This window comes from Schistocerca nitens, chromosome 1, assembly GCF_023898315.1.
Source record: "Schistocerca nitens isolate TAMUIC-IGC-003100 chromosome 1, iqSchNite1.1, whole genome shotgun sequence".
NCBI lineage: Eukaryota > Metazoa > Arthropoda > Insecta > Orthoptera > Acrididae > Schistocerca > Schistocerca nitens.
Genome location: NC_064614.1, coordinates 649879996 through 649901303, shown reverse-complemented (window position 1 = coordinate 649901303; position 21308 = coordinate 649879996). Strand labels below are relative to the sequence as shown.

At 39.8% G+C, this 21308-nt stretch overlaps 1 protein-coding gene across 1 annotated transcript in view; it reads left to right on the top strand.

Annotated features, from left to right (window-relative positions):
* The window catches only part of LOC126258544 (5'-3' exoribonuclease 2 homolog), a 460812-nt gene that overhangs the window by 181019 nt on the left and 258485 nt on the right, over positions 1–21308 (top strand). The window contains exons 14-16 of the mRNA XM_049955650.1: positions 11172–11346; positions 18212–18268; positions 18349–18417. Coding sequence (XP_049811607.1) covers positions 11172–11346; positions 18212–18268; positions 18349–18417 — 301 coding nt within the window. The remainder of the gene's footprint in view (positions 1–11171; positions 11347–18211; positions 18269–18348; positions 18418–21308) is intronic.

Sequence of the window (21308 nt, the reverse complement as noted above, 5' to 3'; positions counted from 1 at the left end):
CGTGACCCTATCTTATGGCGTGTCATGCACTTTGTAGTAAATGGGTGGCTCCCCCTTATTTTTTCAGATTGGCTCATCCATAACTCCAGGCTTGGGCTCGCCTTTCTCATTGTTCGTCTGTTGTTTCCGATGTTCTCCTGCTGGATGCGGAAGTGTCATCCCGACTACCTTACGCCCTCATATCTTGGAACTCCTCCATCATGGGCATTGGAGAGTGTCAGGGATGAAAGTCCTTGCTGGGCAAATTCTTACTTGCTATGACTGAACAGAGATATAAGGGCCATGTGCCCAACAGCAGGCTGCTGCTCCTCAGTCTTGTTCCCCTGGCCCAGTCACTGTCACCCCTGGGACCACATTCATCTGACTTTACTGGTCCCTTTTTGGAATCTTATGTGGCTCATTGTTGTGAATGAATACCACTATGTTGTTTGCACAATGTCCACCACTACGATCGCTGCGGTCAAGGCCCTTACTCAAATTCTCCCATAGAAGGGCTTTCCTGTATGCTCGTGTCCAACAATGGGCCCCAATTCACGACAACGGACCCCAATTCATGGCAACGGCCTTCGAATAGTTCTGCAATGCTAATAGCATTAAACACCTGTTTAGCCCGCCTTTTCATCCCTCTCACCATTGCAAAACACAGCAGATGGTGTGTGTGTTTAAATAACAAATATTGAAAGCAGTGGGCACATCTACCACTGCAGTAACGCCGCGGTGTTCCTGAGCACCTACAGGACTACCCCCTTCCCCCAATCCATGACCACAGTCCAGCAGAGCTCCTAGCCATAGTGTCCTCCACTCCACCTCCTGGCACCACAGCCCTCAGAACCCCAAATCTGACACACAGACATTTCCACCAGCTTCAGTGGTTTGTGCATGTTCCTATAGATAAAAACCTTCATGGATGATGTTTGTGTTGGTGGCCAAGCCTTGGGTGGTGGCTTATGATGTTTGATATTCCGCAGGGTTTGGACTGTAGGCACACCAACCATCTCCATCCCCACCTACTACTGGCTGTGCCACCATTGGTTGGTCACTCAGAAGTGGAGTGCCCGCCTTTGCAAATCCATCAACCATACAGGTACAGGAGACGAGGTACTGGCAGAAGTAAAGCTGTGAGTATCGGGCGTGAGTCGTGCTTCGGTAGCTCAGATGGTAGAGCACTTGCCCGTGAAAGGCAAAGGTCCCGAGTTCGAGTCTCGGTCGGGCACACAGTTTTAATCTTCCAGGAAGTTTCATACAGGTACAGTTTGTGCTTCTGGCCACTGTAGGTATTCACTATGGATAGGAGTTTGGATGTTCAGACCTCACCACTGAATCCATTCCATCAACAGTCATCTTCCACACTGGCATTCCCCATCGCATTGTCCAACATACTTCATTCCTTTTCCCATTTGGCAGGCTCCTCTGCCAGGATACCAACCATGTCACCGTTTCACCCCCCGAAATATCTTCCAGGGTGCTTCAGGCCCTACACACCCATTTCATGGAGGGAAGGATCTAGTATCCCAGCCCAACGAGTTTGAAAGCCTTCCAGAATGTATGGACCTAGACGACGGCTGCTAGGTGGCGCTTCCGATATTTGCGAGTGCTGCTGTTGCTGCCTGAGTGCTAGATGCGGCCCATGCCCCACACGCCAGTCTATGGGCGCCCACAGCTCCACTGTAAAGCTCACAGCACAGGTGCCTTGACCTTAGCAGTGTTACAACTACGCTCTCACTTGTTCATTATAAGCGGCGTGTTTTGGTTCTGGATATTGCTATGTCTAAGGCTCCCGATTTGGTTTCCACTCTGGGCTTGTCATCCTGTCATGTTGTCTTGTTGTTGATACATTGCTGTTGTTGTCTTTCGTGGTTTTCAGTGACTCATTGGTGACACATTCAGCTGGTTGGCCAATGTCTCGTGGTGGTGCCACAATTAGTTATGTGATACTGTGCTTACTGTAAAGCCGATAGTAAATGACCTATTAGGAGACCGAGGCAACATTGGCTAGATATCCTCCCTATAGTAGACCTCAAAATATTGAAGCTCCACTCTGACCAAAGAATGTATTAAATGAAGACGGAGCATCAAAAAGTGAACCCCACTATGTTGTGGGAGAAATGCAGAGGAGGAGAAAGAGGAAGAACAAGAAGAAGATAAAAAAAAATCTGTTAACACTCAATGATCTGCCATGTTCACTACACACATCTGTACCACCAGGCTGCTCAGATATTGTGTGTATGCTTGTGTGCTATACACCGTGTACCCACCTCAGTGTCGCTGTTCGTCGCATTTGACTGTCGTCCACATATTACTGGACTGCCCAATTTTAACCGCTCTGTGGCAGACTTTTAACCTTCCCACCACACTGTCAATGGCGTTGGGAGACGATGCCTCCTCATTCTTTCTTTGCTGTTTGTTTGCCTTGGTACTCGTTTTTTCATTATCTGTGTTCCTCATGCCTTGTCTTTTAGGCTGGAGATTTCACCATCACATATGGGTAATACACAGTATGAATTTCACTGTGAAAGCCAACAAAGTTAAGGTTTTATGATTGCAAAATCTGTATTATGGAATGGATGTTTTATTTTGTAGGATTTCTAATTGCATTGTTCACTTTGAGTGCATACTGCAGGTGACTAAGACATAATGTAGCTTTCTCGCTATCATAGTTCGGAGCACATTGACGTATTATGTGACACAGTGTAGTGATTGTTTTTTTCTACTTCAATGCTACTTGAAACCAGAGGTAGCTTTCTGGATAGCCATTGTGTGATCATTTTAGCCTACATAACCATAAATGGTTAATGACAATACTGTGATAATTAATTATTAGTGCAGTGTATAGAATTAGTTTCTATCTACTGCTTCTCCTTCTTAATATGTACTTTCATTAAACGGGAAGTTTAGTAGACAAAAGTACAGATGGCAATAGATGCTGGCCAGTAGTTACTTTTGAAAGGTACAATATCTGTTACTGCCTATAGCAACAAACAAAGTGGAAAATAATGCTTGTTGATTTGTGAACTACATATTTCTCCTCCTCCTTTGAAGAAGAAATTGTATGTTCATTATTTCATGGAATAAGGAAAGTAGTTCTGAGAGCTAGGAGTACTAATTTCTGTTCTAGATGTTTCTATATATGTTTTTTAATTTTGGACACAATCACATAATGTGGTAACGGTACAACAGATTTCTGCCATGCATGGGCAATCTACAGAGTCAGCATGTCATAGGTGACATTTGGCAAACAAAACGTTCACACCACTCATTCTCTACACTAGTTTATACCGCGAAAACTTCTTCATTTCTGCGTAACTGCTGCAGCCTCCTACTCCCCCTTGAACCTGCATGCTGTGGTCAAACTTTGTTCACCCTCTGCAGTCCACCCTTGACACACACACACACACACACACACACACACACACACACACTCTTTATGCCTCAGGTTGTGTCCCGCCAACTGATCCCTATGTTTACCCCTTTTGAAAAAGTTCCAAGTTCTTGCTTTTAGTTTCAATTCCCTGAAGATAAAATTCCTACGTTTCAGAGATGTGCCCACATTTACACCTCATTTTTCATCATTGTGTATTCTTATTCTTAAGTCAAGCATTGTATTACTCAGATTTGTTGGTACAAAAATGTTAGTTCTCTTTGTAAATCCCCAAACACTTTATTAGGTTAGGACCCGGGAATTCTGCAGTTTGATTGAGATAATTGAACAATTTGTTGTTTCATGAGCATTTACTCGGAAAAACATTGCCAGTTGCTGTAACTAGGTGAAGTTTCATTATCCCCATCATGGTGTGCTCAGATGAAAAGTAATCTGTGATGATTGAAGAAGTTTCTGTGAGACATGTCCCAAAATTAGACTAGAAGAATTATCAAGCCTGGAAATTCCACATGAGACTAGTTCTCAAGCCTATGGAATTTTTGATGTTATAATTGGAACACGACTTCAGTCAGCCAAAACTGATGATGTGGCCATGATGATGAAAAAGTCACATCACTGCTGGCAGAGCACAGCTTGTGGGACAATGGAAATACTGATGGAATGTCTCACCAATGAAAAAGTTTGGGCGTGCAGGAAGAAAAAGCGAGGCATGGAGAATCATAAAAGTCTGGAAGATAAACCTGACTGTGCATTTATTCTCCCTCAGTTAAAAGATGTTCTTTTGTTGACACATCATGAAAGATTGGTGCAAAATAGCTTGAATGTGATTAATCAGACACTTAATTGGTGGACAGTGATGCATTAGATCACATGACTTTTCAATGGGATTGGTTCTCCAGGTTTGGTCCATAGTGTCAGACTCATATCACTCAGTGATAATAAAGAATGCAAAGTTGTAAGTATGGGAACTGTCATTAGTAACAAAGAAGTTGATGGACAATGGAGCTAGGCAAGTTTCGATAATGTTTTGTACACACACAGCTGTCATAAAGAATTTTTTTAGTGTTGAAGGAAATACTTCAAAGAAAATCATTGCATATTCCAAAGAGGATCGGGCTGTATTAGTGCAGAGCAAAGAAACTGCGGCAGAAGCTGTAAAGCAAGAAAACTATTTATGGTGTGTTTTTCATGACTAAAGCTATTTGTGAACGATGAAGTAAATTTTGGAGTAAGTGACCTGTAGCAGTGATCTGAACGATGTTGGTATGTCAGTATTTAGATGCTTCAGCAAATCTCGACAAAAGAGGTCATTGAAGGACTTACTGTAATAAAACAAAATTTTTTTGTGATCCCTGTCAGGCAAGATGCACCAGCTTCAGCTCAACAACAAAGACACAGTTTGTCGCACAAACCAATGTGAATTTATTTGTTCGCATGTCTGCAATCCGGTGTTAGTTGAAAGAATTGGTGGTCCAAAGCTTATTGGTTACATTGGAATATGATGCAGTTGAGTACAGAAATGTTTATTTTGTCAGACACAAAACTGATGTCATTAATAGATTTCATGAATTCAACACTCTCGTATTGAATATGTTTGTTCAAAGGATCAAAACATTGTGTGAGGATAGTGGGCTGAGTATGTTAATTGTGACATGTAATAGCTTCTCAGAAACCTTGGAATCCAGCTGAAAATGGCCACTGCATACACACCAGAATGATCTACCCAAAAGGGAAAAAGTGTATGCACATTGCTTAAAGCCAGGGCTCTCCCAGGGTTTTTATGGGCAGGAGCAGTTACTATTGTTGCGTGAATACTAAATAGGATTCTGAAGGAACACAATTTGGAATAGCTCCATATGAGTAGTGGAACTGATGAAAATCACATCTTGAACATGTGCACATCTGCCAAAACAGTTTTGCAACCAAGCTTAATGTGAAGGACCAAAAAGTTGTGTGCTTTGGGTACCAGGGTGAGTTCACACATTATTAACTTTTGAGCCTTAGCTAATGGGAAGTTTTTGTATTCAAAGATGTCACATTAAGTGGCATTAACAGCACCACAATGCCAGCATTACAGCAACCGGCAAGACGTATATCTAAAAATTACAGATGATGAAGAATGTGAATTTCTGGATCATAACAAGCAAGCTCATGTAGCCCAGTACACGTACTGGAAGAGAGGGAGTCTGCCCAAAACAATATAAGAGTAGCATGACAGCTAACGAAAGACCAACCTAGTCAAGTCTAGTCAACATGGCAATGAGAGTGCCCCCTTCATTCATAAGTCAGCAAGGTACAAATCGAATTTCGTCCAATGTTATGCTCCTAATAGATTCAAGGAAGTAGTTTCCGGCCTTGACTTGAAACACTGGAAAAAGGTGATATCAGAGGAACTGGAAACTAATGAGGGGAGCAAAACTTGGAGATTATTCCTAAAACCAGCAGTTGGGTAATTACTCACTCAGAGTGGGTCTTCATGGTCTTATCTGACAGAAGTGGCAAAATCATTCAGCATCAACTACAATGAGATCTTCTCACCAGTCGTGCAGTATGACTTATCAGAGTTTTCCTGGTGACTGCAATATATGAAGATCTAGAGATGATTACATATTCATACTTCATTTCTAAATGGCAACCTTGAAGAAGAAATCTATATGGAAGTACCTCTGAATTGTTTGTGATTGATGCAAAGAATCCTGTAATCTGCATGTTTGAGAAATAGCCTGAAAGCTTGAGAAGTTGTTGTGTGGGCTCAAGCACATTTCTCAGTGCTGGAACAAGGAGTTTCTAGCTTTTATTTTGTAGTTTAATTTTCGTGCAAATGACAATGAACCAAATTTATTACATTGCATAATCAGTGGTAAAATTGTTTTGTTAGCATTATTTGTATGAGATGTACTTAACCCATCCAAGTTGAGGAAAACAATGTTTTGTGAGAGGAAATCGAACAAGATCATGCAGACAGAAAAATACTGTATTGTGAAACAATCACATTACTTGTTGTTTTGCCTGTTAGCTCACAACTAAATATTTTGTTGACAGTGAACAGTGTTCTTGTCTTTTTGCCTGTTATCTCACAACCAGACATTTTGTTGAAATTATTGTAATAATGCTCATTGGAAAGTGGTCAAGAGAGTTAACCAGTATTTTATTAAAACAAAAGATTAGGATATAGAGCATGGCAGCAGCATTAGTGAAATACAACTATCAGGTTTTTCTGATGCAGACTATGCAGGTGACCTTGCATCATGAAATTATTTTTATATGCATTCAGAACTTGGTGTTATAAAAGGACAAACAGAAGCACTATAACAGTGAGTGTGTTGAAAAAATTGGATGCACTGGTGTTAAGTTTAAATTCCTTTAAGATAAAGCTCCTAGTTTTCAGGGATGTGTAGACATTTAGACATTTACTCTTCTTTTTCATCATTGTGTGTGGTGTGTGTGTGTGTGTGTGTGTGTGTGTGTGTGTGTGTGTGTGTGTGTGTGTGTGTGTGCTGACAAAGGCCTTAATGGCCGAAAGCTATGATTGTATGAATCTTTTTATTGTGCCTATCGCGACTCCAGCACCTCCGCTATATGGTGAGTAGCAACTTTCCTTCTCTCGTATTGTTACATTCCATCCTGGATACTCCATTGTTTGAATAAGTCATTTAGGTGATGCAAAAACAGTATTTCTCTCTGAAAGTCTTCAAATACCTCATCATAGTCATGGTATTGCTGCTGCTCCCCCCCCCCCTCCCCTCCCACTCTCCATTTTGATTCAGTGCCTCTTCTTTAGTTATCTGATTAACCCATCTGATTTTGAGCATACTTGTGTACCACATTCCAAAAGATTCTACTATCTTCTTGACTGTACTGTTTGTTGTCCATGTTTCACTTCCATACGAGGCTCTATTCCATTCATTCATTTTAGAAGAGAAATATCAACATTTAAATTTGTATTAGATGTAACCATATTTTTCTTTTTCAGGAAGCCTTATATAACTGTTACTACTTTGACTGTTACTGTTTTGCATAACATATCCTCTCTCAATTTGGATTCCGTAGAAATGTTGGAACACGTGAGGCAATACTGACCTTACGACTTATCTTAGAAGAAAGATTAAGGAAAGGCAAACGTGCATTTCTAGCATTTGTAGACTTAGAGAAAGCTTTTGGCAATGTTGACTGGAATACTCTCTTTCAAATTCTAAAGGTGGTAGGGATGAAATACAGGGAGCGAAAGGCTATTTACAATTTGTACAGAAACCAGATGGCAGTTATAAGAGTAGAGGGACATGAAAGGGAAGCAGTGGTTGGGAAGGGAGTGAGACAGGATTGTAGCCTCTCCCCGATGTTATTCAATCTGTATATTGAGCAAGCAGTAAAGGAAAGAAAAGAAAAATTCAGAGTAGGAATTAAAATCCATGGAGAAGAAATAAAAACTTTGAGGTTCGCCGATGACATTGTAATTCTGTCAGAGATAGCAAAGGACTTGGAAGAGCAGTTGAAGGGAATGGACAGTGTCTTGAAATGAGGATATAAGATGAACATCAACAAAAGCAAAATGAGGACAATGGAATGTAGTCAAATTAAGTCGGATGAAAGTAGAGAAGATATAAAATGTAGACTGGCAATGGCAAGGAAAGCGTTTCTGAAGAAGAGAAATTTGTTAACATCGAGTATAGATTTAAGTGTCAGGAAGTCGTTTCTGAAAGTATTTGTATGGAGTGTAGCCATGTATGGAAGTGAAACATGGATGATAAATAGTTTGGACAAGAAGAGAATAGAAGCTTTTGAAATGTGGTGCTACAGAAGAATGCTGAAGATTAGATGGGTAGATCATATAACTATTTGGCCTTGGAGGGCAGCGTGTAGGGTAAAAATCGTAGAGGGAGACCAAGAGATGAATACACTAAACAGATACAGAAGGATGTAGGTTGCAGTAGGTACTGGGAAATGAAGAAGCTTGCACAGGATAGAGTAGCATGGAGAGCTGCATCAAACCAGTCTCTGGACTGAAGACAACAACAAAAACAACAAGTAAATGATGGGTCAAGTGCTAAAAAATGAAAATTTGAGTTATAGTTGAAATTCCACTGTAACCGCCAACGCCAATTACGTACATTTTGATACAAGCACCATAATAGCACGAAAAGTATTCACAGCTGTCACAAGATTGCACTCACATGTAACACCAACATCAATGTTCAAATAACGAATCTTGTGCCCTCTGTTCTCTGTTATTGTCTTGACGCGTACTTGTGTGAATTGTTGACAGTTGAAGTAGCTCTGTGGCTTGTTTGCAACAATAGGACACTGCTGAAGTAATTATTACAGATGCATAATACACAATATTGAAAAATGGAAAGTAAAACTACACCAAAACGGAGGAAGAGAGGTGAAGGTAGTGTTCAAAGTGAAAGGAAGAAATTACGCAGTGAAGGAAAGGAATATAATTGAAATGATAGCACTGTGGTTCCAGCTAAAGAGGCTCCCAAGCACCAGTTAGGCCTTGATTGCAGTTTAAATTTTATTACAAGGGTTGCAATCTGCATAAGTTATGTTCTAGTATTTTAATGCGTTTAATTTGTTATTGAAACGAATTTCATATGGACAAAAATTATTGTTCTGATTATGAGGTTATAGTTAACTACCTGAATGAAATCGTAAATTTACTTACCTGCAAATACCCAGGCATGTTGACTTAAACATATTATATATACTGCTTTACTCTTTCAGGTCTCCTGTGAATCTCAATTTAAATGCAGGCACCTTTCGTACGACCAGAAACTTCAGTTGATTAAGGAATTCTTCTCTCCAAACGATACAGTGAAGCAAAGTAACTATGCAGTGTATCACATACGTGTTTGCAAAGTGAAGAGACGAAGGTCAAAAGTATATAATGATAGTAACGAAACTGCTCAGCTGTCTACTGAGGAAGGTGCAGGACAACTGGTCATACCCAAGAAGAAAAATGTAACTATGTATTACACATTGCCTGACATTGAGGGAGATGTAATAAGAGTAGTAAAGGAATGTTTATTGAGGTTCTCTTTTTGATCAGAAGAAGAGTTCAGACATTAACATAGTTGAAGGAGAGTGGCGAGATTGTGTATGAAGAAAAGTGAGGAAATAAGACAAAACACTGGAAATATTCAGAAGAAGATAAGCTGGTTGTTGCTCATGTTAATGCCATAAGAAGACAAGAAAGCCACTATTCAAGGGAAAAATCGGATGACAAACAAGACTTAAGTGAGGACCTGACTATTTATCATTTATTTAAGGAATTTCAGAGCAACATGAAGACACTAACATCACATACTGCTTCTATGCAAAAGTCTTTAAAGACAAATTCCCCAAGCTAAATTTTCATCGTTTGTCAAGTGACACTTGTTCTTAAAGCCAAATTGAGGTGTGATTTTAGTAATAAAGACAATAAACTGAAGTTAGAATGCCATCACTGAAAAGCAAAGAAAGCTATGACTTTCATGAAAGCTGACTCGAAGAGTCAAGGGCCTAACTCGGAAGTATTTAGAGCTGCAATGGATTTGCAAAAATTGATTTGTCTTCCTTCGTTAAGGCACAGCGAAATGTACTTCTTACGACAGCTCTCAAATTACAACTTTTGCATTCATTTTGGTGATAAACCAGTCACACGTTTCCCTGGCATGAGGCCGTATATGGCAGGGGTGGGAATGAAATTGCTTCCTGTGTGCACAAAGCTTTTACTTTGACATTTATTTGTAAAAAGAAACTAATAATGTGGAGTGACAACTGCTGCGGGCAGAACAAAAACAAGACAATGTTTCTATGGGTTTACCTTACAGCAAAGGATTACTTTATGGAAATAGAACAAAAGTTTTTGGTGAAAGGACACTCTTTTATGTCTTGCGTTCATGATTTTGCTCACATTGAGAAATGAAAGAGGCTAACTGTGTGTGCAGTTCCAAAAGATTTAGTTCACCTCATCACTGAAGCTATGTGCACACCACCGTTCATAGTGACTGTTATGCAAGAAACAGATTTTTATGACTTTTAAGTCAGCTGCTGAAAAATATATTAATCTCACCAGTGTGCATATTTAAAAAGCACAGTGGATCAGACTGACTGCTGAATGGCCTGGGGTACTATAAGTTCAGTCAACTCTTAGTGAAATTGAAGAGTTCAAGGAATATTACATCTTGAAGAGAAATGTGAAGCCTTCTGATCTTCAACATGTGCACTATACCATGAATGTAGGCTGTCTGAAGGAAAGAGAAGGCATTTAGCTAAAGTGATACCATTTGTAAAAGAGGAGAATAAGTGGTTTTTGTGAGAAACTGATGAAATGAGCAAAAATTGACATGATGACACTTATATCGTTATTTATGTTAAACCCACTGCAAACAGAACAATTCATTTTCTTCAAATTTTGTATCTTTTGTTCCTAAACCCATTAACACAGAATAAAAACACTTGTGTGGCAAGAAACCTGTATAGTTTTTGTGTTTTCATAGTGATCCCCAACTTTTATACTGCTTTTGTTGAAGTGCTATATACATTTTTTGATTATCTTTAAATCAGTTTTTTGGTGCTTGGCCCATTATTTACTTACATGACACAATTATATAATATAATACAGTTGCGAACATTCTCAAAATGCATAGGTTAGATCATTTGCCATTCTTTGCTGTCAGTTGTCTTACAATCAGCTCATTTTTGAAAGACACTAATATCCATTATTTATTAACACATCTTAGTACTAATATCCATTATTAATTAACACATCTTAGTGTGCCTTACAAATTTTGTACCTTTGATTTTTCAGTTAAAAGAAATGTACGTGGAGACGACAGATTGTATGTTACTAAACAGAATTCTGGATTTAACTTCATCAGAGGATTGTATCAAGAGCAAGTGGATCCTAATGTGGAAGTCAGCATTAGCATAGATGGAATGAGGGGCACAGTGCTCTTAACTAGTGACTGTGTTCCACAGGGAGGGTGAGTTGCATGCTTCAGAAAATCTCCTTTGTTCTTTGTCATCTTGCTTGGGAATTTAATATTAGTCATACTATAAGCAAACTTCTCTGAATGAGACTTGAACTTTTGCACTAATTGGGTGTGGAATTTTCTTTTAACAAAGAAGGTTGTTAAAGAAATTGAAACAAACAAAGCGATTCTAAGGAGTTAGTGAATACTGGTTGGTCAAGAAAGACCTTTGGGACTACTACACAAAAATAACTTTAGTCATGCAACTAGTATGTTTCTGGCTGTTAAAGTGAAAACATTCAATGCTAAAACTGCCGTGGTTTCTGTTTTTTATTGTAATAGATGCATGCATGTATGCTACTGTATATTAAGTCAGTAATGCTACATAATATAATGGTTTGTGTCATGATGCCATCAGACAGGTGTAAATTACAAGTTATAGAAGGGCTGATTTTGCCACGTGGGGAAAAATTACAGGGAATGATCACTTACAGGATAAGGTGCAAAAAATGTCATACGGATGTATGGCTGGAAATATACTACCACAAAAAATTTTAAAAAACACAAATTTTGTTAATTATTTTTTACTTTACTCAAAACATACATTTTAAAGAGAGACTGATGTGTAAGTAAGGTCCTGAACTTGAAAATATTGAATAGGGCATTGTGAAAAGTCACATCTACTACCGAGACATAAATTTGCAAGTTAAGTTTAACTGGAAAATTTAAAGCATTTATGGAATCTGACAGAACACTTAATTAAAAACAATAAATATTTTTTCATTATTTTAAAATGTGAAGTACCAGACTAGATTACAATATTTTCAAAGGAGATACAAAGTTTCACCCCCCCCCAGTATTGTGAGAGTTAAAGAATTAACTGCTTCACTTTAAGCTTAATAGGCAGTATAATGAATTAGTCTGAGTGTCCATATTGTGGAATGATTCCTAACTTGGTGTCCTAAATTATCCTGTGAAATTTGCACATTTTGTTTTTATTGTGTTTGGCTAAATTATTTTGATCAGATATGCACTCAGTAAAGTGCAGGTCATGGAAGGAATGAAAGTAACAAGTAATTGTATAATTGAGATTTTATGTTGACAAGCATCTAAACAGGATTAAGAGTGTCGGTAACTTTCAAATGATTCCTTCTATCTACATCTTCACCTGTATTCTGCCAACCACCATGAGGTCCATGGCAGAGGGTACGTCCCATTGTACCAGTTATTAGAGTTTATTCCTGTTCCATTCCTGTATGGAGCACAGGAAGAATGGTTGTTTGAATGCCTTTGTGCACACAGCAATTATTCTAATCTTATCCTCACGGTCCCTATGTGAGTGATACATAGGGGTATATATTTCTAGATCATCATTAAAGGTGGTTCATGTAACTTATTACTAGACTTTCTCAGGATAGTTGGTGTCTGTCTTCGACAATCTTCCAGTTGAGTTCCATCAATATCTCTGTGACACTCTACCATGCATCAAACAAACTGGTGACCATTCGTGCTGCCCATTTCTGTATACATTCAATATCCTCTCTTAGTCCTATTTGGTATGGGTCCCATACATTTGAGCAGTATTCTAAACCTGGTCACATGAGTGCTTTGTAAGCAATCTCCTTTATACTCTACCAATAAACTGAAGTCTACCACCTGCTTTACCCACAACTGAGCCTATCTGATCATTTCATTTCATATCCCCATAAATAGTTACACCCAGGTATTTGTATGAGTTAGCCAATTCCAATGGTGACTCATTGCTATTACAGTTATAGGACATTACATTTCTTTTTTTTTTTCTTTTTTTTTTTTTTTTTTTTTTTGTAAGTGCACAGTTTTACATTTCAGAACACTTAAAACTTGTTTCCCATCTTTGCACCACTTTCAAATCTTATCAAGATCTGACTGAACATTTATACAGCTTCTTTCAGACAATACTTCATCATAGATAACTGCATCATCTGCAAAAAGCCTGATTTTAATATGAATATTGTCTGCAAGCTCGTTAATATACAATATGAACAGCAAGGATCCCAACACACTTCCCTGGGGCACACCCAAAGTTACTTCTATGTCAGAAGATGACTCTCCATCCAAGATAACATGCTGCATCCTCCCTACGAAAAAGTCCTCAATCCAGTCACAAATTTCGTTTCATACCCTGAACTACCATACTTTTACAATAAGTGTACGTATGATACTGAGTCAAATGCTTTTTGGAAATCAAGAAGTACTGCATCGATGGAGGAAGGGAAACTGTTGGGTAGAGGGTGTGGGAACAGTGGGTTACCAGAGATTGGGACCAGGACAATTACGGTAGCGAAGGATGTGTTGCAAGTATAATTTTCATCTGGGTAGTTCACAGGAGCTGGTAGTGGAGGGAAGGATCTAGATGGCCCGGGTTGTGAAGCAGCCATTGAAATTGAGAATGTTATGCTCAGCAGCACGTTGTGCCATCGTGCGGTCAACTTTGTTCTTGGCAGCAGTTTGGCAATGGCCATTCATCCTGGTAGATAACTGGTTGATAGTCATAACAGCATGGAAAGCTGAGCAGTGTTTGCAGCAGAGCTGGAGTATGATGAGGCTGCTTTCACAAGTGGCTCAACCTCTGATGGGAAAGTGTAAGCGTATGACAGAACAGGAGTGGGATGTGCTGTGTGGGTGAATTCGACAAGTCTAACACCTTGGTGTTCCACAGGGATATGTACCAAGAGTTTGGGATTGGTATAGAAATGGACTAGGATGTCGTGTAGGCTAGGCAGGTGATGGAATACCACTTTTGGAGGGGTGGAGAGGACATTGAGGAGGATGTTCCTCATTTCAGGACATGATGAGAGATAATCGAAGCCTAGAGGAAGCATAAGGTTCAGGTGATCCAGTCCAGATTGATACTGGGTGACAAGGGAGGCCCAGCTTTGTAGCTGATTGTTAAATTGTTACACTTTTCATTTGAGGAGAAGGTATACAAATAAATCTGTGGCAGAGCCAAGAGAACCTGCCTGGCAGCCTCCTGTGCGACCTGTTTAAGGGCTATGGAGAGAAATCCTTGTTAGCCACACAAAACTTCCAGCCCCTAGTTCAGTTCAGATTCATTGGTGATATCTTCATGATCTGGACTCAGGGCCAAGGCACCCTATTCCCTCACAACCTCAACACCTTCTCCCCCATCTTGTTCAGCTGGTCTTCCTCAACTCTATATGCTACCTTACTGGACATTGACCTCCATCTCTCTGATGGCTCTGTCCATATGTCTGTTCACATTAAACTCACTAACCCTGAACAGTACCTGCATTTCGACAGCTGGCCATCCCTTCCACACCAAAAAATCCCTTCCACACAGCCTACCCACCAGTGGACAAAGTATCTACAGTGACCAGAACTTCGTTGGCCAGTATGCAGAATGCTTCACAAAGACCTTCACAGACAGGCACTACCTCATAAACCTAGTGTGCAGACAGATTTTTCCTGCCATATGCTCACACATCTCAAGCCTCTCATGCTGCCCACAAAACAGCTACAGAGGCATGTGCCACTCATCACCCATTATCACTCTGGAACAACTGAAGCACAGCTTTCATTAGGACTTTGTTTCTCACTGTGCCCTGAAATGATCCTCCCCACCTTTCTAAAGCAATGTTCTGTCACCCACCCTACCTACACAACATCCTAGTCCATTCCTATATCACTCCCACTCCCAGCCCCTTGTGATATATCCCTGTGGAAGAGTGAGGTGCAAAACTTGTCCAATCCATCAACACACCACTTCCTCATCATATACCAACTCTACTGCAAACACTGCACAGCTTTTCATGTTGGTTACCAATCAGGATGAAAGGTGACTGCCAAACTGTCACCAAGAACAAAGTTGGCCCACCTGATGGTACAACATGCAGCTGAGCATAAGATGCTCAATTTCAATGGCTGCTTCACAACCTGGTCTGTCTGAATCCTTCCCTCCACCACCAGCATCTCTGAACTATCCAGATGAGAAATATCCTTCCAAAATATCCTCCACTCCCATAATTGCCCTATCCTCAATCTCTGGTAACCCACTGTCTCCACACACTCCACCCATCAGTTTTGCCTTCCTCCATCCTGTCACACCATCCCAAGTTCATGTCCCAATGTCACATTCAGCTTGTGGCTCCGACAACTGTGAATTCCATTTACATGCATAGCACAACTTCATGCAATCGTAGTGTTGGTGTGTGTGTTTATTTTTACTCTTGCTCAAAATGTTATTACTCTGAAAGCTAGTGAATTTTCTTTGTTTTTGTGTGTGCTGGGTGATGACTCAGCACTTCTGCTTTTTGGCGAGTGGTCTCCGTTGATCCAAAAGTATGTCATTTGTCAAATTAGAAACAAAAACCCCATGCAACGAAACATGGACGAAAGGTTGCTGCAGTGTAACCTGTTGCCGTGGTACACTCCTTCAAATTTTTCCACCGTTTCCAGGTATTGTAGTGCACATTGGAAAATCAAACATGATTTTGTGGTTGCTTGAAAACATGCTATTTCCAGTTGTCATTAGTGTGAAATCAGTTATGGAAAACAGATTTTCTAAAAGTAGACTGATTGTGATCTACAATTGTGATTTTTATGAAAATCAAGTTTGAACTTATTTTGTAGAAATATAGAAAACAGTAAGTGACTTATATTTTATATTGGAATACCATATGTTGCAAAGTTGTTGTGATCACAGTTTCATGTGTATCAAGCCTTTAATCAATGAGATATAAGAACCCATAGTTAAAACTTTATTCACAGTGTGATTTTTATAGCTATTTTGCCTTTGTTTATGTAGCAAATTTAGCCCATATTGGAAATTAGACCCCTGGTCTGGGGGGGTGGAGGGGCGGCTTAAAACATGTTCTTCTGAATGAGACTTCTTTTCAATTTAATAGAAAATGGTATTTGTAAAAGAAATGTTTAATATACCTTATTTTCACATAAACCATTCTCTTTTTCGGCAAATTTGTAGATCATTGGAAAATAATTGGTGAATGAAATTTTGCATTCCACATCATTGTGCTATGGACCTGTTGCATACTGTATTAAGATTCATGTCCAGCATTTGTCCACCTGTGAGATGTAAGATTCTGAAGTTTGTATATTTTATGTGCCATGATTTTTGGGCCCAACTTTTAATCAAAGTATCTAGCATTGTTAGCCTTAATTGGATGATCAATAAACTTTTTTTGAGGTTGAAAACATGGTCCTTCCATTGAGCCCTGTTTTTACAAAATCTTCAGCTTTGCACTTAATTTATTCAGTCTCAGAAAATGGCACATGAAACTTTATATTTGAGAACCTTGTCATGTTAGGTTACTACAGACCAAGTTTCATGTTCATCATACCTTCAGTCCCTGAGATATAAGTAGCCCAACTTTTTTTTTTTTTTTTCAGGCACCGATTTTTCGGGCAATTTTGCCTAACATTTTGTGGCTGAAGATTGCTTGTAAAATTTTTTTCATTCTTCTATTAAGGTAACACATACAGTTGTACAAGATGGCCAGATTTTATTTCTGTCACAAAATATTGCCCAAGATATAACAGGTCAGTCGTCAGAAATTCACGCTCACACTGTGCAGAATTGCACATGAACATCTTGGCCAGTATTGCTTCAGAGAACATGGAACTTAACCATTGTTCATTGGGGATATTCACATGAAATTTCAGCAAAATCCCTGATGTTCAGGTAGGGAGGCTGAGGTGAGTTGACATGGAATTTCTTTCAAGATACTTAATGGAACAACAAGACTGTCTTGTAATAACATCACCTATGAAGCTTGCCCGCAAAATGGAAAGGTCCTGAGTTCAAATCGTGGGGCATTGCGCACAGTTTTAATCTACCATGAAGTTTCATATCAGCACACACTCTGCTGCAGAATAAAAAATTCTTTCTGACATCATCTACATGTTTATGCCAGTTGCCCATCTAATGTCACCAGTCACCACACCGGGATGTGCTTTATTCATTGATCTGTCCTTTATATGTATTAAAAAAAGGCATAAGGAATGTGTTTCGTAAGTTTTGCTTGTGAAGACCAAAAGTTACTTTTGATGACATACCTCAAACAAGATTACATTTGAGGGAGTGGATAGAAACTCATAATTTTTTACATTTAGTTGGTGATTCAAGAGAGTTCTGGAGAGATTTCAGTGTTGTGTGTGTAGAACCATCCAGTGCTTAGACAACATTGACTACACATGTACTCTTTGTTTTTTTCTGATATCTACATATTTTTGCTGCAGTCGCGAAATTAAATACTTAGTCCTTTAAATACTATTTGTGATTGGCTACGCATATCATTGACTCATGGTCAGCAATTGCCTCCCAGGTTGGCTTCTGACGAGCTTGACTGCAATGTTGCCATAGTTGTGACACAGTAGTTGTTCATGTCTGGAGAATGAAAAATTCTAGATTCAAAGACTTTACACATCAGGCTGAACAAGAGTGAGAAAATTTAGAGGGATAGTAATAAATGCCAAATAGTTAATGTAAATGTAAGAAGTTCATTTTAAAATACAGCAAAAGAATGGGAGGAAAAATAATGACAATAATAAAATACCCATTTAATATAATATGCAGTGTTCAACACACACATATTGCATCCATATCTTAGATTAATGACTGATGATCTTACATGCTGCACAAATTTGGCACTGGTTGTCCACATTTCCAGACAATGCTCTAACCACAAAAATTATCTAATTGTTCCATGCAGCATTGTTCAGTGGTTAAGAGTACTCTCAATGACAAAAAGTTTATGTTTAGTGCAAAGATGTGATGATTTTGCTCTGGACATTGTTCAAGTATCTGTCATCAATTTTACAGACAAGTATTTGCTGATCAAATATTGTTTTTCTACAGGTCTCTAAATTCTCCTGTGGTGGGTCTAAGCACCATAAATAACAATGAAGTATATTGGTAAGTCACCTCTCAGAACATTTTTACAGTTTGTATTTAGTAGTTTTGTTTTGTTAATGAGACATTTGTTTTGGTTTTAGTGTGAAATTCAGAGATCCGAAGTATGCTGATACTTTCATCTTCCCAGCCAAAAGATTGAAGGGTGCCAGGTAAGATTTATAATTAATATGCAAAATTTCCTGCTTTTCATGGGAATATGTTACATTTGAAAATTCATAGAGAATTAATAGTAATGAGTGGATAATTGATGGAACCAAAATGAGTTTGTCTGCTTACATAACATAATAGAACATTTAAATTACAGTTGTAAAATTACCCATTGCTACAGAATGGAGACTTGTAAAATTGTCCTTGATGTCTGGTGTTGATATATGCTGAGGATAGGAATACATTTGTATTTGGCCTAAATATAGTAAGAAACGTCCTGACAGAATATAAATAATTTAGAAGTAAAGGAGACTCACCACATGAATTGTCGATAGGCAGACACAAAGAGGAATGGAAACTTTGCTAACTTTCAGAAGGACAATGCACCTGCATTATGCTGGCTGGACACACATTGCTGGGATCACAGTTTGGCAGGTGGAGTGGGGTGGTGGTTGTGTTGGATGGGGTGGTTAGAGGAAGGAAGAGGTGCAAAGCAGGAGGATCTATTGGGTATAAGTAGCTAGTGGCTCAGAGGTCAGAGGGACATGTGCTGCGTAGGATTGCAGGATGGAGAAGTGGCAGCTGTACTTCCTAGGTATGTGATACATGGGTACCAGAGATGGTGAGGTGTGGCATACAATGAAAATGATGTGAACTGGAAGGGGGTGACAGGGATGATGAAGGGAAAACTCTTGGGCAGAACATGTGGGGACAGTGATTTAGTGGAGATTGAAGGCAGGTGGATTACGGGTGCAAAGAGTGGGTTGGAAGGATAAATCTCGTTTACTTCATTCAGAAAAGCTGGTGCAGGGGGATTGGGGGGGGGGGGGAGACCAGATAGCATGGACTGTGAACTCAAGTACGTTGTGCCACTGGGTATTCAGTTGTGTTCTAGTACACAGTTTGATGGTGGCCATCCATTCTGGTGGATAGCTGGTTGGTTGTCATGTCGACATGAAATGTGTGCAGCAGTTGTTGTGTTGCCAGAAGGTGACTGATTTCACAGGTGATCATGCCTCTGAAGGGAAAGGGTAAGCCTGTGACAGCACTGGAGTAGGAATTGCTGGATGGCTGAATTGGGCAGGTCTTGTGCCTGGGTCTTCCACAGGAATATAAGAATGAGAGTGGCATAGGGATGGACTGGGATGGTGTGTAGGTTGGATCAGTGACTGAATAACACTTTAGATGGTGCGGGAAAGATCTTGAGTAGGATGTTTTTCATTTCCGGACATGGTGATAGACAATTAATTATCTAGTGAAGGATATAGTGCACTTGCCTCAGTCCGCTGCGATGTTGGGTGATAAAGGGGTTGGGGGGGGGGGGGGGAGGTGCTCCTTTGTAGCTTGTTGTTGTTGTTGTTGTTGTTGGTGGTGGTGGTGGTGGTGGTGGTGGTGGTGATGGGAGGAAGATTAGGAGTGTGTGAGGATATGGCAGGAAAAATGTGTTTGGAGACTATGTGTCGGGGGTAGTGCTTGTCTTTGAAAGCCTTCATGAGACCTTCAACATACTGGGCAAGGGAATTCTTGTCACAGAAGATACACCATCCATGGATGACCAGGTTGCAGGTTGTATGGGAGTGTGTGTGTGTGTGTGTGTGTGTGTGTGTGTGTGTGTGTGTGTGTGTCTAAAAGGGCCATAAACAGGCTGTGAAATGTTTCCTGGGTATCTCTATGACCCTATGACACTTTTGCTGAGTAATGCAATATTTTAGCTGGAGGGTAGACTTCCCTAATGTCAAAACACCTTTTTCTCATCACTTGGTCTTGACTTGAAAACCTCTCTTTCTCTCTCTACAGATCAGCATCCAGCTATACCATATAAGTTTTATATAATTTATTTCTCCTTTTTGGCAGGCTGCTGAGTGCTGAAAACTTGACAATAGATTACATCTCTCCATACTACTAAATGAGAGAATTTTCTGCTTCTGTAAACCACATATAATACAACAAATTTTTGCACAGAGGAAACATCACACAGTTTTCTGTCTGCTTGACAAATGTACCTCAAATATCTTCGCAACAATCAGAGATACAGTTCACAGCAGACCCTACTAACTCAAACTTATTTTGTTCTGTGACTTTTTCATGCATTGTCACAACTGTCGTTTTTTCCACGGAGGCTGGTGCAACTCCGAGGTGAGGGAGTTTTGCACAGAGAAAACACGAAGAGTGGCAAGTGTGGCCGAATGTGAGCTGCTGCCAGTGCCGCCCCTTCAAGTTAACAAGCACATACAGAGAATTTACATGCCCAACATACGTGTCACAGCTTCCACACTACATTAAATAAATGTTCTTCAGCAGTAGATGTTCATCATTCGTTGATCCTAAATATGCTGTGCAACACAACACTTTGACAAAGTGGTATGTTACACTATATATGCCTAGTGATATGAATATAATAGAGGGAAACATTCCACGTGGGACAAATATATCTAAAAACACAGATGATGTGACTTACCGAACAAAAGTGCTGGCAGGTCGATGACACACAAACAAACACAAACATACACACGAAATTCAAGCTTTCGCAACAAACTGTTGCCTCATCAGGAAAGAGGGAAGGAGAGGGAAAGACGAAAGGATGTGGGTTTTAAGGGAGAGGGTAAGGAGTCATTCCAATCCCGGGCGCGGAAAGACTTACCTTAGGAGGAAAAAAGGACAGGTATACACTCGCGCGCACACACACCCACATATCCATCCGCACATACACAGGCCTTTACAAATGTCTGCTTGTGTCTGTGTATGTGTGGATGGATATATATGTGTGTGTGTGTGCGCGAGTGTATACCTGTCTTTTTTTTCCCCCTAAGGTAAGTTTTTCCGCTCCCGGGATTGGAATGACTCCTTACCCTCTCCGTTAAAACCCACATTCTTTCGTCTTTCCCTCTCCTTC